General features: G+C 38.6%; 1 protein-coding gene across 3 annotated transcripts in view; it reads left to right on the forward strand.

Annotated features, from left to right (window-relative positions):
- LOC311606101 (cadherin-related family member 3-like) overlaps window positions 1–15,114 on the forward strand; it is a gene marked incomplete at its 3' end in the record, with an annotated part of 75,813 nt that overhangs the window by 47,843 nt on the left and 12,856 nt on the right. For all 3 annotated transcript variants that reach the window (XM_084797143.1, XM_084797144.1, XM_084797145.1), the window contains exons 10-13: window positions 1,722–1,824; window positions 6,707–6,805; window positions 11,494–11,726; window positions 13,794–13,965. In XM_084797143.1, the coding sequence (XP_084653269.1) occupies window positions 1,722–1,824; window positions 6,707–6,805; window positions 11,494–11,726; window positions 13,794–13,965 (607 nt within the window). The remainder of the gene's footprint in view (window positions 1–1,721; window positions 1,825–6,706; window positions 6,806–11,493; window positions 11,727–13,793; window positions 13,966–15,114) is intronic.

The raw sequence follows: 15,114 nt of genomic DNA on the forward strand, positions 1-15,114 counted from the left end.
TTTTTCTGAACCCTGGAATTCTTGGTGCTATATAGATGTATTCATTTTTTGCCCAACTGAGGTTCATGCTAATAGTATTGTATTAGACTTTCTCAAGTTTCAGATATGAGCCCATATTACTGTTTGAGTCCTAACATCTATAGCTCTAACTAAAACCTAATTAGTATTCAAAAATATTGTGAAGTGGTATCTTGTAATAGGAGTATCTTACATTTTATTTGCTTATTGGTGTATTTTATATATATGAGTGTCTTATAAATGCACACCAGGATAGCAAATCGAAACCCATGGGACTAGAGTTATAGATGGTTATGAACCGCATGTGGAAGCTGGGAGTTGAAATGAGGACCTTTAGAAGATCAGCCAGTGCTCTTTTTAAAAAAATATTTTTATTTAATTAATTTATTCAGATTACAACTACATTTTTATGCCATCACTTATATCCTCTCGTTCCTCCCTCCCTCCCTCTTTCACCCTATTCCCCTCCCCTAGGTCTATGACCGAGGGGGACCTCTTCTCCCACTATATGGTCATAGACTATCAAGTCTCATCTTATAGCCTGCTTATCCTTTCTTTGAGTGCCACCAGGCCTCCCCACCAAGGGGAGGTGGTCAGATATGGGGCACCAGAGTCCATGTCTGAGTCAGTCCCCGCTCTCCACATAATAAAGAAACTGTGGTACATTTACACCATGGAATACTGCTCAGCTATTAAAAACAATGAAATCCCAACATTTGTGGACAAATGGATGGAACTAGAAATGATCATATGGAGTGAGTTAACCTAGAAGCAGAAATAATCACATAGTATTTACTCACTTATAATTGGGCACTAGCCCAAAAGGCATGTCCCATGAAAGTCTTCACTTACCAGGAGATTGGGATAGATGTGAGGACATTCTCCTGGGACTCTAGGTGAGAGAAATATAGGACATGGGCAAATAGAAGGGCCCAGAGGGTCCTAGAAACCTACCAGAAGAACATTATGATGGGTGGATAAGGGCCCAAGGGGTCTGCCCAAACTATTATACTAACCAAGAACAATACAAGTAGTAAACATTGAACCCCTACTCTGATCTAGCCAATGGACAGCCAGTGGCCTTAACCACTGGGACATCTCTCCTGACCCAGAATAGCTTACGTTTTTATCATAATTTTTCATACAACATTCACTCAATATATTTAGATCCTTTGCCCATGGCAGCATAATTAGCATACAATGTACATTATAATCTATATTTTCTTCTATGCTGGAATATTTCCTCCAAAAGTATGCTACTCTGAAAAGTGGTCTGTGGTGCCCTATTGTTCCACTGAAATGCTCATTTATATATATGAGCCCTTCTCCAACTCATGCATTCTGAGATGTTATTCCTTGTCAATTAAGAATGGCCATACACTCAACTTTTCCAGACTGACTTTTTAAACATGTGCATTAAAAGTTTTAGTTCAGGGTCGGTGAGGTGGCTCACTGAGTAAAGGCGCCTGCCTAGCTATTTAAGTTCCATCCCAGGTCTCTGCAATGTGGAAAGAATGGACTTTTGTAAGTTGTCCTCTGACCACCATATACAATCCATAGCACACATGCATGTGTGTGTGCATGGATGTGGGTACACACACACACACACACACACACACACACACACACACACACACACACACACGCACACCAGATGAAAAAAATTTGAGATTTTTTTTTCTGAAATAGTGTTGTTCTATAAGGTTACCAAAGAGCTGGATTATGAAAGCCCAGAGGTGGTTGCAGCTGGACACATTTATGAAATGATGATTTCTGTATTTGATGACCTACATCCGTCTCACACAGGTAACCACTACAGACTTCTCAAGTCTGCTCAGTGTGCTATCAGCATTAATCCCATTGGGGAATGAGATAGACGGGTGGTAGAAGTTTCCATCACTGGGAAGCCTTTGCATCTCTTCATAGCAGCACCTTAATAATATGCAATTCATATCCTGGTCAGGTTAGAGATGTTGCTATTGGAAAAAGCATGGCATGTGAGTTCAAGTTTTGATTCTTGATAGTATTTAACATTTATTTGATTACTTATGCTAAATAATACCAAATACCCCAGACTTGGAAAGAGCTTGATAACAGACAACATGAAGCCCAAACGTATAGGTAGTTGGTTGGTAAAACAAAACAAAACAAAACAAAACCATTTACTTGAAGGATATTGCATGCTCTAACACTGTTATTGATGCAATTAGTGGGCTACTTGCCAAATTCTACAGCTCATGAACTTGAAGAACATGCAGGGCATGGCTGCTGCTCCCTCACCCAAGGTCTTGTCATAACTTTCCCATAATTTTGTACCAGCCTATGGTAAAGGAGCCTTAGGGGCAGGGAGATACATCTTGCCAAGACTGCACGATTATAACATTTTTGGCATTTGGAGATTTAATAGTTGTAGTTTTGCAGATTGTGAACTGCTATTCTTTGGAGGTACGAAGGATCCAGGGCAGAGTGATTAGGAGTTGGTGTGTCAAGTAAACTGCCTGATTCCTATTTCTCTTCATTTACTCTTGTGCAAATGAAAACATACATCAAGTTTCCTACAGGGTCTGGGTGGGTACTTGCTCTACAACTACACATCAGCAGAGCAGTTCCAGACTCCCCATTTTTGGCTATAGAGATTTTTCTGGGAAGAAGTATCTTCAGACTTTTTAGGTTACATCTGCCGATAATGCCAAATCTCTCTTATACCTGGAAATCACTGTGCTGAAATGGCTTTGCAGTTGTTGCAATTATGGATAAATCAAAAGTTATGGGAGAAAACTCAAGTTTTTAGGGATAAGGGCCATGTTCAATTGTTTCTTTTTTCTCTTGTAAGAACTCTGAATCATTGCTGGTGGTTGCCTTGATCATTGGGTTGAACGGATTCTAAGATTCCATCTGAGACAAATAGAGAAAGTGTTTTGTCTTTTGTGAATGCAGAAGGGTGGACGTACAGAAGAAATTTGTGTGTGTGTGTGTTTTTTTTTAATCAAATGGAACTTAACCCTGAACTGTCATCAGTATATTTAGGATGCTTTCAATCCTTCTTGACTCACTGATATAAGAACTGTAAAGGATTTGCTACGGCTGAATATGAAATGTTCCTCATAGGATTGTGTTTGAACACTTGATCCCCAGATGGTGACACTGCTTTGGGAGGTTGTGGGACTTCTGCCAAGTGGCTCTTGCTGGACTCACTGGGGGTGGGTCATGGAAGTCATATCTTAACCCTGCTCTGTTGGAGGTTGGTCTGGTGTGATTTGATGCTAATTAGTGCTTGTTGTCTCTGCCCCACCTGTACCTTGCCTAAGAGCCTAACCTGTTTGGTCAATAAAAGGCCATCACACCCGGGCAGGGCAAATGGGATAGGCGTGGCTAAGGTTCCAGGGCTGGGGGAAACAGAGAGAATCTTGGGAGGAAGAGAGACCAGAGGAGAGGAGAGAAGGAGGAGGCTGCACCGTGGATTAGGTGGAGGAGAAGCCCATGGCTGGCGTGGATGGAGGATTTGGCCCAGGTGAAGAACATTAGCAAGTATATGGGATTGTGGATGGGAGGTAGCTTGATAGAAATTATTAGAAGCAGATGGGATGGGATTGGGGCAGAGATTCCATACCTGCCCCACTATGGGAGGCAGTTTAGGGGATCAATATCTGCCCTGCCCCAGGTTAACTAAGGCTATTTTAAACTGTAACGGGTGTCTTGATTGATTGCTAGCTGGTTAGAAAATACTGCCATAATAATAATAATTACATTCCTAATAATAAACATTATTAGGCCATATGGGTAAAATAACTGCAACACTGCTTTCTGCTGTCTTTCTGTTTCCTGAATTGCTGAGACATGAGAAAGTGTCCATCACTTCCTCTTGCTAGCACATCCTCCTGCCACCACTTTCTCCTGCCACACCTTCCCAGATTTAACCAAGAGTCAAATGCTTTCTCCATTAAATAGCTTCTTTTGAGTATCTTTATTGCAGTGATCAGAAAAGTAAGTAGACTTACACAGCTACCTGAAGATGTGCTATGCTGGGGATAAGAACCAAACTATGATATCTCACTCAGAAGCATTTTATTTATTTATTTATTTATTTATTTATTTATTTATTTATTGGTTTTTCGAGACAGTCTCTCTGTGTTAGCCTTGGCTGTCCTGGACTCACTTTGTAGACCAGGCTGACTTTGAACTCACAGCTATCCACCTGCCTCTGCCTCCCAAGTGCTGCCACCATGCCCGGCCCCAGAAGTATTCTTGAAGTTTTTTTTGAAGATATTGGTAGCGCATCATAAATCACTATTATATAGCCCAAAGTGACCTTTTAGGTTGGGTTATTTCCCCTTGTAGTTAAATAACTTGCCTATCTCAAAAGATTTGAGCCTTTCTTGAACTGGGAAGAGAGAAAACATCTTTCTTAGTTACATATCTTCTGTAGTCTTTACATGCCAACATATTCACAATAATTGCTCATAAAATATGCTTGCAACATTGCACGTTTGGTTCCCTCTATTTTTATAGGCCAGCCAATTCACACAATTTGGAGTCTTTATGGACACAATAAAAACCTTAGTACGGCAGAGCTGTAAACGGCCCCTGCTCTTGCAACATGTAAGTGGATTTATTTAAAGAAATATAGAGTTGTTAAAGCAAAGCATTTGTTTTTGTAGAACAGCACTCTTTAAACTTTCTTAGGAATCATGCATACTGTGGAGACTATGATGAAAGTTGTAGACACTGTCCTATAGTAGAATATGCTAGGAGGTGAAGGATGCCATAGAGTTCCCGGAAAATATTCATATAAATCTCAGATTAAATTTTACTATCTGACATACATCTCAGAACTTTAGAAGAGGCAATGAAGCAGAAGTCTTCTGAGCATGAGTGCTGTAGATAACCCGCTGGACGAGACTTCACTGAGTAAACGAGTCTGGGAAGAAGGCTTGCCTGCAGATTGAACATAAACACTAGCATGGCAGGAACCCCAAGGGTCTTGCCATAAAACCTTAATTTTTATTTAGTTTAGGACGTCGTAGTTGGCACATTAATATCTCAGAGATGTTAATAGTCAATAGAACTTGCTCTGGCATCTACTCCCTGAACTTTTACCTTTGTAACATGAGACCATGAATTTAATTCTGTTTATCTCGGTCTCTTTCCTGTGAAACTGTGGTAGTAATACCAACATCCCGGCTAGTGTCTTGCTCATGATGTTCTAACTTTACTTTAAAATATTTCTTGACTTTCAAGTTGGTTTCTTTTATGTTTTAATATCAAAATATTTCTATTGCGGCTCGAGAGATGGCTCAGAGGTTAAGAGCACTATTCTCCCAAAGGTCCTGAGTTCAATTCCCAGAAACCACATGGTGGCTCATAACCATTTATAATGAGATCTGGTGTCCTCTTCTGGCCAGCAGGAACACATGTGTGCAGAATATTTATAAATAATAGATAAATACATCTTAAAAATATATTTCTTTTGAACAACTCTCTAATAGGCTACCTTAGCTTGCCAAAATACAGAGTTTTTTTTAAATTTATTTTTATTTCTACAGGCAATAGGAAAAAATTGTAACAAATCCTTAATTTGTTTTTTACCATGCTTAATTATTTGATTGGGTGTGTGGAGAGTGCCATAGTATGCATGTGCAGATCAGAAAACAGCTTGTTGGCATTGGTTCTCACCTTCCATCATGTGAGACTTGGAGACTGAACTTAAATCATTGGGATGGGATACTGAACAACCTGGCTGGCCAGTAGTGACTTCTTTTGTCTTTACCTGTTATCATTTGAAATTTTTCTTGACCATAATTTCCTTTGACTTCATATTCATACTATGATGTACGAGATGGACACTGATTTGATTGATTGATGAGGAAATTGAGCTTCCTAGAACTGAAAGTTAATTTAAGGCCACAGAATTTATGTTAATTCCAATCCTTAAACATGGAATTTCTGAGACTCTTTCCATTTCTCTCAAGTTTTAAAAGCATAGTGCAAGACATCACAGAATGATTTGAAAACCTCCTCATTGAACCAATGGAATAATTGTTCCAATGAAATTTGCGATATACTCTCTTGTAGAAAATATGTAATATACATAAATATATATCAAACTTCACACATGTCTGTATTATATAAAATAAATATAAAACAGGATACTTTAGAACTTTTTGCTAAATTGTTTTGCCTGTCATGGAACTCATGTGGGTTTTGCCTTATGTTTCTTGTTGCTGTCACAACTAATTGACAAGAAGGAACATAAGGGAAGACCGGCTCACAGTTTGAAGGGATATCATCCACTTGACGATAGTAAGTGTGACAGTAAGACTGGACAGCAGCAGTTGCACTGCATCCACAATCAGGTAGCAAAGACAAAACAGGAAGAGGAGTCAGGTTATAAAACCAGCCCCACCTCCTTCCTCCAAGGAAAGACCTCTTCCTAAAGGTTTTACAGCCTTCCCAAATGGCACCATCAGCTGGGAACCAAGTGTTGAAACACAAGCGTCTTGGGGGGAGGGGCATTTCACATTCCAAGTGGTCCCCTAAGAACACAGAATGGGGGAATACCAATCATTTGGAGGTAGAGAGACTCCTGTTGTAGTTTCATAATCTTTGCCAGTTCTGTAATTGGGGACATGTTACAGTTGTTTGTAGAGTAAAACAACAAAAAGCACTAATTTACTGCTCAATTTTACAGTGACTGTGACCATCCTTGTGGAGATTGCTCCTGAAAACGATTTCAGCCCCAAATTTCAAACCTCACACTATGCATTTTCAGTTCCAGAAACATCAGGAGGTAAGAATGTTCTCATTTCTTTAACATTAAAGCATCCACAAGGAAACACCTACCAGTGACCAGTGACCAATGGAAAAGGAGCATGCGCATTTACCGAACAGCAGGTGTAAGGGCATTGTGGGACATGAGACCTCCATGGAAGTTTATTTTCACTGGTGATGTTCTCAGAATATCATCCTGATGATTTCTCAAAGCCTACTTTAAGCTTTTAGGATTTGTTTTTGTGGTGGACAAATGCACATTACTGACTTCACTTCATTCCTCACCCAAAACATGAGTAACTGTCAAGAAGTAGAAGCATGGGGTTATTATCCATACAACCCAGATCTCATAAAACAACTGGGGTCACGGTTTTGGGTCCAAAGTCAAGACTATGGCTAAGGTTTTCTCCCAGTTCTAAATTAGATATGAGTTAGGATATATGGTTAGCCTCATTCTATTTGGAAAATACAGCGGTGGTCACAGTTGTGATTCTGGCATCTAAGATGGGAACACATCCCATTCTCAGAATCTCTGGATAGTGAATCCCCAGGCTTGACCCAAATACTTCAAGTGATAGAGCTGACTGTGCCATGAAATCGAGTCAGACTGCTTTGTAAGCGTGTCCTGTGGTGGCAGAATGACAGTAAATGCCAGAGTCAAAGGAAACTGGCTTCAATCCTGTCTCTGCAACTTGCTTCTCTTGTACCTTTGAGGGTTCTGTTTTGTTGTAAATTCATAGGAGCAAGTTTTTGTAGTATAAAGATATTTGTAGTAGTAAAACTTTCTTATTTCTTAACAAATACAATTATTTACTTCCTAACATGTAAATATCCAAAATAAACTCTCCAAGCTGTTTGGAATAGTGATGCCAGTATCTTACTTATAGAAAAGGTGTATCTTGATATATTTAAGGGTATAGTTTTCATTTGTCATATGCACTTCATCAAAAGAACCCAGACCTTATTCTCTTAAAACTCCACTCCTTTATTATTTTTGTTTTTGTTTTTTGTTTTTTTGTATTTAAGTAGAAAAATCAGCAATTTCTCTAAAATGTTAGCTATTGGAGCAGGCCAGAGCAAAGTTTTGAACAATCCAAATATCTTTGCCATGGGAAAATAGTTTTCTTGAGATTTGGAACAGTCAGTCAGCGCATAGTGTTTGAAGGCATGCCTCAGTAGTGCTTAGGGGAAAGCACAGGATCTGTGCTCCAGGAAGGAGCTGCTTCTGGGGACACACTAACCAGTGGGGGCCCCTGCAGGCATTCTGCATACAGCACCACTGAAGCTCTGGGACTGCCCGACAAGCTGAATAACAGCCTCAAAGCCTCAGGTCCCATCTCATAGCTTTGATGTCCCTGAGCAGTTGGCATGCCTTTCTTTAGCTTGTGTCAGTAATGATCTATAGGAAACTCCATGTCTCCTCTTCCATTCTTATCTATCTATCTATCTATCTATCTATCTATCTATCTATCTATCTATCTCTGTGTGTATGTGTGTGTGTATGTGTGTTGCTAGGAATACAAACCCAGGTTTTCTAGATCTTTGCAGAAATAAGCTAGAGCCAAAATCCTGTACTTTTGAGTTCTCACTTATAAAATAATGATAATAACTATACCATAGAGCTGGAATGAGGCTTGTGTATAGACTCACATCCAATGAATATGGGCCATACAACATATGTTGGTTGTCACATATCAGAGTTCTTTTACAATATTTATATTATCTTTAATTATGTGTCTGTGTGGGAATGTGTACATGAGTATAGGAGATCACAGAAGCCAGACATGATTGATCTTCTGGACCTAGAGAAATTGTGAACCACCAACCATGGGTTCTGGGAATGGAATTTGGGCCCTCTGCAAGTACAATGTGTGCTCTTAATTGCTGAGCCATCTTTCCAGCTCAGTAGCTCCAGTAGCTGGATAATTGATGTCAAACAGCCATGTTTTTACTGCCAATGATAGTTATACTGCTAATGGCCCCTGAGTGCCAACAGTTTTCAGATGCTCAAGCTGCTTCCTTCTTGTTTTTTTTTTTTTGTTGTTGTTGTTGTTTTGTTTTTGAAACAGCAAGAAAAAAGCACAGCTTGGTCTTCCTTATTAGGGCTTACAAGTTGAATGGAATTAGAGCATTTGGATTTTGTTTGTTTTGTTTCATAGTCTTCAATTATTTTTATAATATAATTACATAATTTCTCCCTGCCCTTCTCTCTAGACCACCCCCCATATATTTCCTCTTGCTCTTTTTAAAATTCTTGGCATATGTGTATATATACATATATATCTATTTATTATCAATCTGTCATCTAGATATAGATATGTAGATATATACAGGTATTTTTCTGAAGAGACAAAACCTCCACAACTCAAGCTACCTTTAGAAGAAAGCTGATATTGTAAAACTACTCTGAACACAAACTCCCCTGAGAATATCTATAGACCTGGAGGATATTCAACACTACATTAAGGAGCAGGTCATGGTAGGACTTGCCTATAGTCCCAGCACTTGAAAGGCAGAGGCAGGTGGATCTCTGTGAGTTTGAGGCCAGCCTGGTTTCCAGTCAGTTCCAGGCCAGCTCAAAACAAAACAAAAAATTACATTAATAGAAAAAGTGCACCTCCCCCAATAGTGAGTTAATTAGCACAGATAAATTCAAATTTATCTAGTAAATTACATGAAAATTATAAGTATGGATATTTATAATATTTAAAGTGAAAAATGATGATATGTGATAAACTGACAAAAAGTCTATGGAGGAAAGTAGGTGTAGGCAAAAGAGCCCCTTTATCAGTAGTGACTTAGAAGAAACATAGAAATTGAATCAGCTGAGTTGCAGGTCACAAGGGAGAATGTGTTTCATTTCCAGTAGGTTTTGATGAGGTCTGGCAGCATTCAGAGTTCCATAATTTTTCTACTTAAAATTCAGCTAAAGATGCCCAAGATAATATTTAGAGTTTATTGAAAGTTTGATTTTTACACCTTCAAAAGAATAGACTTCGCATTGTACCTACCCAGGTGTTAAATGTGGAAATGATCCCGTCACTTTCCAGGTTTGTAAGACAGAGATTAGCTTTACTGATTCTCTCTTCTGCATTGTGATACCCCATTAAAAAGTTATACTCTCACTCAAAGAATAAATTCATTCTCTTCTGGAACTGCCATAATAAGAAATCTTCTTTGCCGTAAATGTGCTTCTTCTGTTGTTGGTATCATAAGCTGGGTTCACTGCCTACTTAATAATTTGCTACAAGAGATGAATCTTGATTAAAGGAACATGCCAGACAAGGAAAATTTCTTTGGGGTTGAGAGTGATGGGGATGGCACATGATATGCTTTCTTCTTCATCACTGCTCAGTGGAAACGCCCATGCACATGTTGGTGAGCGATGCATAAGCATGCATCAGAGCTTCTGACTGTAGTATAAGATGATTGAAGAGTATCCTGTCATAATTACAATCTATTGCCATAAGTGCGCTATGGCATACAAATGAAAGTAACACAGCAATAAACATTTTCCAGCTCAGATATCCGAGAATTGGATTATCTGAGAGTGGGCTGGTTTTTACGGCTCTGTCCTGGTTTGGCTTGGATGACTAAAGGAAGGGCTTTGGCCTCTCCCTCATCCTTTCATCCTCAGGCTAACCCAAGTGTGTTCTTAGAGTGAAGGAAGAGTTATAATAGAATGACTTTCACAGGGTAACAGGTGTGTGTGTGTGTGTGTGTGTGTGTGTGTGTGTGTATGCGCATGCATGTACACATGCAATATGTATCTAAGGAAAGTCAATCGAATCTCACAAATGCTTCTAATACCTTTGCCTACACCAGGTTCACTAGTATCTCATTGATCAAAGCAAGTTACAAGCCAGAGTGCTATTGGTTGCCTGCCTGCATGGCTAATAGTGTGAAGACAGGAAGGGCAAAGAATTTGGGCACATGAATGTAACTAATGTAGTGTAATTATCACTCTTCTGAAAGATTATTTGTGAATACTATTAGCTGGAAGTATTATGAAGTAATTTTGAAATCTGACTGTAGAAATAGCAGACACAGGTTGAGCCTGACTCTATGCCATTGGTTTTGGGCAAATCAACATCACAGGGTCTCAATTCCTTATCTATATAAAATGGAGCTACCACTACTACAATCATAAGGCTGTTAGGAAGATTCAGTGAGGGAATTGTACAAATAAGAAATAATCCTTATTTAGCACTTACTATATACTAGGCTTTACTGTTACTCTAAGTGCTTCATGTATTTTAATTCATGCAGTCTTCACAAATCTGTATGGTAGATACTTAGTTTGCAAAGAAGAAAAAAGTCAAGGGATCTATAAAATTGTTCATTGTTATGTTAGCAGGTGAGAGGCTGAGATTTGTAAACAAGGTCTTCTAGTTTCAGAGTCTGGCTCATGAACATTACCTGCCACTAATGTTAGCATAATGCTAAGATGAACCAATTACTAACATCACAAATTATTTTTAAATTGTTTCATATGAGTGAAACCAGTGGTCTCAAGTGGCTGGGGATTCTCTGTAAATCAATCTGCTATCATGTGGAGTTTTAGCCTTCAAACATTCATCATTACCCAAAAGGATTTAGGTTACCACTTGGAAAATTTCAGGTTATTATTTGAAAAACCACAGGCATGGTAAGCCTTCATAGTAATGTACATATGTGAGAAAAATGAGCTCTGTAAAACATTGGCAGCCTTCTACAAAGTTGGACAAGTGACTGCCGTTGATGAGGACCACCCACCAAACTGCCTGATGTACAAGATAATCAATGGAGACAGCCAGGCTGCACGAAGGTTCTGGATTCATCCTTTGTCTGGAATGATTGAGCTCACCACTCAGCCAGACTATGAGACGGTGAGACAATATAACCTCACGGTGGAAGCTGTGGATTGTGACAGAGCTCATCCACGCACTGCAGTGACCACAGTGAGTAGAGAGGCACAGGTTTCGTGCCTATGTGACTGAGCAATGTATTAAATTCTAATGATCACATTGGAGTGATAGGGTCATGGTAGTGGCAGTGAATGGAGAAGCTGGTGGATTTTTTTTCCTACTTCTCAATTATTCTATAACTTTTGTCTGAACTTAGCTTTGGAAGTTTGAACGGGGAAGAAGGATCTGGCTACTTTCTCTCTGGCATTTATGTATTCCCAAAAGGATAACAGGAACCTTTTTGGACAAGATGTGAGGTAGTGGATACTTTAACATGTGAAGTAGGAAGTGTTAATCTCACATTCATCCTACAGATGAGGAGACTGAGTCACAGAGTCAGGACTTCTTCAGTTGTAAGGACTCTAGACCAGTTGTTCCTGGTGTATTTCCTCCTGCTTGTATGGTTATTCGGTTGTTGTTTTTGTTTGTTTGTTTGTTTTTTTAGTGTTACTGTCATAAGTATCAGGCCTATTTGCATCAATGACTAGAATAACACTCACAGAGCTAAAGTTATAGCCATGAGGCTGGAATTACGAGGGCGGGCCATCCTAGGATGATAATCACGGGCGTGACTTTTAACGTGAGGTCTCTTGGTCAGTTTTCTTATAGACACTTATACCTTCTCTGCATAGTGTAAGATGACACACCTTGCAATTATCACTCCCATTTTACAGATGAAAGTGAAAATTAGATTTAATATAAAAACCCAGAAACTTCAAGTAACCTTCTTCTTATAAAAAGAATTTATGTTGGCTTGAATGTAAAGCAGAACTTGTCCAGTCTTTCCTCCTCTTAATCAATACTTATTAAGTGTTTGTGTACATCATCTTGGGCTACAAAAAAGTGAAAGATATTGTCACATATGCCTTTGGCGAGCTTGATATATCAAGTGCCAAAATGGTGATGCCAATGAATTTCGCTTCCCGGTATAGAAAAGGATGATAGGTCTTCAGTCTCCAGCATTGAGACGTCTATTCTTGTCATCATCACCTCTATCCTCATCTGATTTTTATTAAGAACCCAACGAAGGCCAAGTGTTGTGTATGATAAGCTCTAATTATCTAATTCATTCTCACCTCAAGGTAGTGCTAGACACTAATTTTTTTTTAACACAAGGAAGCATTTTATTTATAAGGCTTAGGTGCTATAGAACGTATTTGAGGTTACTCAGCTCAAAGAGATAGGATGAATTCTGAGCACTCATTCCCTGCAATGTGTCCCATTAAAAGACACTGTTTTTAAAACATACAAATAAATAAATAAAATATAATTTAAAAATCTCTCATATCGAATATATTTATCTGTGTTGAATCTAGAGAAGTAACATTAAGAAATGCAGAATTTCCTCCAAGAAGTTAACTATGTTATTAAAACATTCTATAAAAATTTTTTTAAAAGATAATTCTTGAAGATGTAAACACACCAGGGAGTCTCTTCTAATGTTATTGGAAAATTATTAGTCATCAGAGAGGTGGGCAGAAACCTTTGTAGGCTGATTGGTATTTGATCATTGACATTTTCAAACTCTTGATATTTTGATCTTTTCCCACATAAATCACAGCTTCCTGGTTTATGGTATTTTAATTAGGAAAAGGTTGATAACAGCCCTAATTAAGGTCAGACAAACACTGTGCTTGGGGAAACGGTACAGAAGAGGTCCTTAGCTAAGTTAGAGGATGCTCCTTCTGGGTGTGTTTATCACTGAACAAGGGCTGTTCAAAGAGTCCAGCAAACTTCATCCTCAAAGGCAGTATTCTTCAGTGTTGCTTTTGTTACAATTTACATAACTGTACTTTCCATAGTGATTCATCTAATGAGCCCCAAATTCTCCCTAGAGGGGACAAAGAATGTCACAGCTGACCCAAGAATAATAAACCACCAGCTAGTGATTGACAACCAGAATCCATATCTCTAAGAACATGTCTGCAAGCTCAGAACATTTTAGACTTTTAACTTAATAATTCTGGGTGATCTGCCCATCCAGATGCTTATTTCTGATCCTGTGTATAAATAGTCTCGTCGTGTGGACGTGATGTTTCTTTTTTCCTTCATCACTGACAGGTCACTGTTGACATTGAAGATGAGAATGATGAAGCACCTGTCTGCATACCCTATCTATATACAGCTACTATCCCTGACAACGTTGTTGCTGGGACAAACGTCAATGGCCTCAAACTAAACTGTCACGACAGAGATTCACAAGATTTTGAAATGCGCTTTGAAATGGCTTCTGGTAGGTACTTTAATTATTTCTTTTAACCACAAACATATGTCAAGTTGACATTAGCTATGCAGTGTCAGGCATGATATTTAACCCTAGAAGTGACTGTTTTTAATGGCCACACTATTTCATAGCTTTAGTATTTTGTTTCCTCACAACACCCTTTCATGTCTGCACATATGAATGACTGAATTACTTCTGTGAGTTCAAAGAGACTCAGAATTTGAGAAAATGCTACAGATTTTAGTACAAGGAACTAAGTTTGCTATCCATGCAACTAGCTGAGAACAGATGCCATCTTTCCAGATGATGATGTTGTTACAAGTCCACGAGGCTAGATGGTTTTGGCTGTATTGTCATTAGATCTACCCAGAGTCACATGCCTATTATAGTCACCAATTTCTCATCTATAGGAGATTTTTGGTTATTTGAGACCAACCACATATTAGACACTATTCCTAGAAATTGTTTCATTGAGCCAGCTAAGACAGATATGGAACATATTCATGACAACTCATTATTCATTTTATTCTGGGTACCGTCAACACATAAAATCATAAACCAAGAAAGTCTACACAGGAAAACACTGTCTTTGCATTCACCTTGGCCATGACAATAAGACCTTTTCACGTGGCTCAAGCCTGCTTCTGCTCATATGAAAGGATGAGAGTGTAGACATCAGTAAACACTTTGCTGATAAATTAAGGAGATCATCACTAGATGATGAACTCTGTGGAAAAAAGAAGGGAGATATGTTCTTCTTCTTTATAATAGGGTCAACAAGGCCCTGGAGAAGACTTAACTTTTAAAGACATAATTAGTTTAGACTAAATTGAACATAACAGTAAAATAAAGGAAGAGAAAAAAAATCAGAATAATCAAATAGTAACATGAAATTTCCTGGCCACATGTGTGGGTCAGAAACATCATGCTAACCTTTAAAAATCTTTTTTTTTTTTTGAGACAGAGTATTTTGAAGCCAAGGTTGGCCTTGAACTCTCTATTTAGCCAGGGATGACGTTGAACACTTGATCTGCTTGCCTTTCCCTCCCAGATTATAGGCTTACCCTAATATGCCTAGTTTAAAACGCTTTTTACCTAATATGTATTATTTTACTTCAACCTTATTATAAGCTATTTGTAGATATGGAAATTTTCAGT

The sequence above is a fragment of the Acomys minous genome (assembly GCF_964271855.1).
Source record: "Acomys minous genome assembly, chromosome: 9".
Lineage (NCBI taxonomy): Eukaryota > Metazoa > Chordata > Mammalia > Rodentia > Muridae > Acomys > Acomys minous.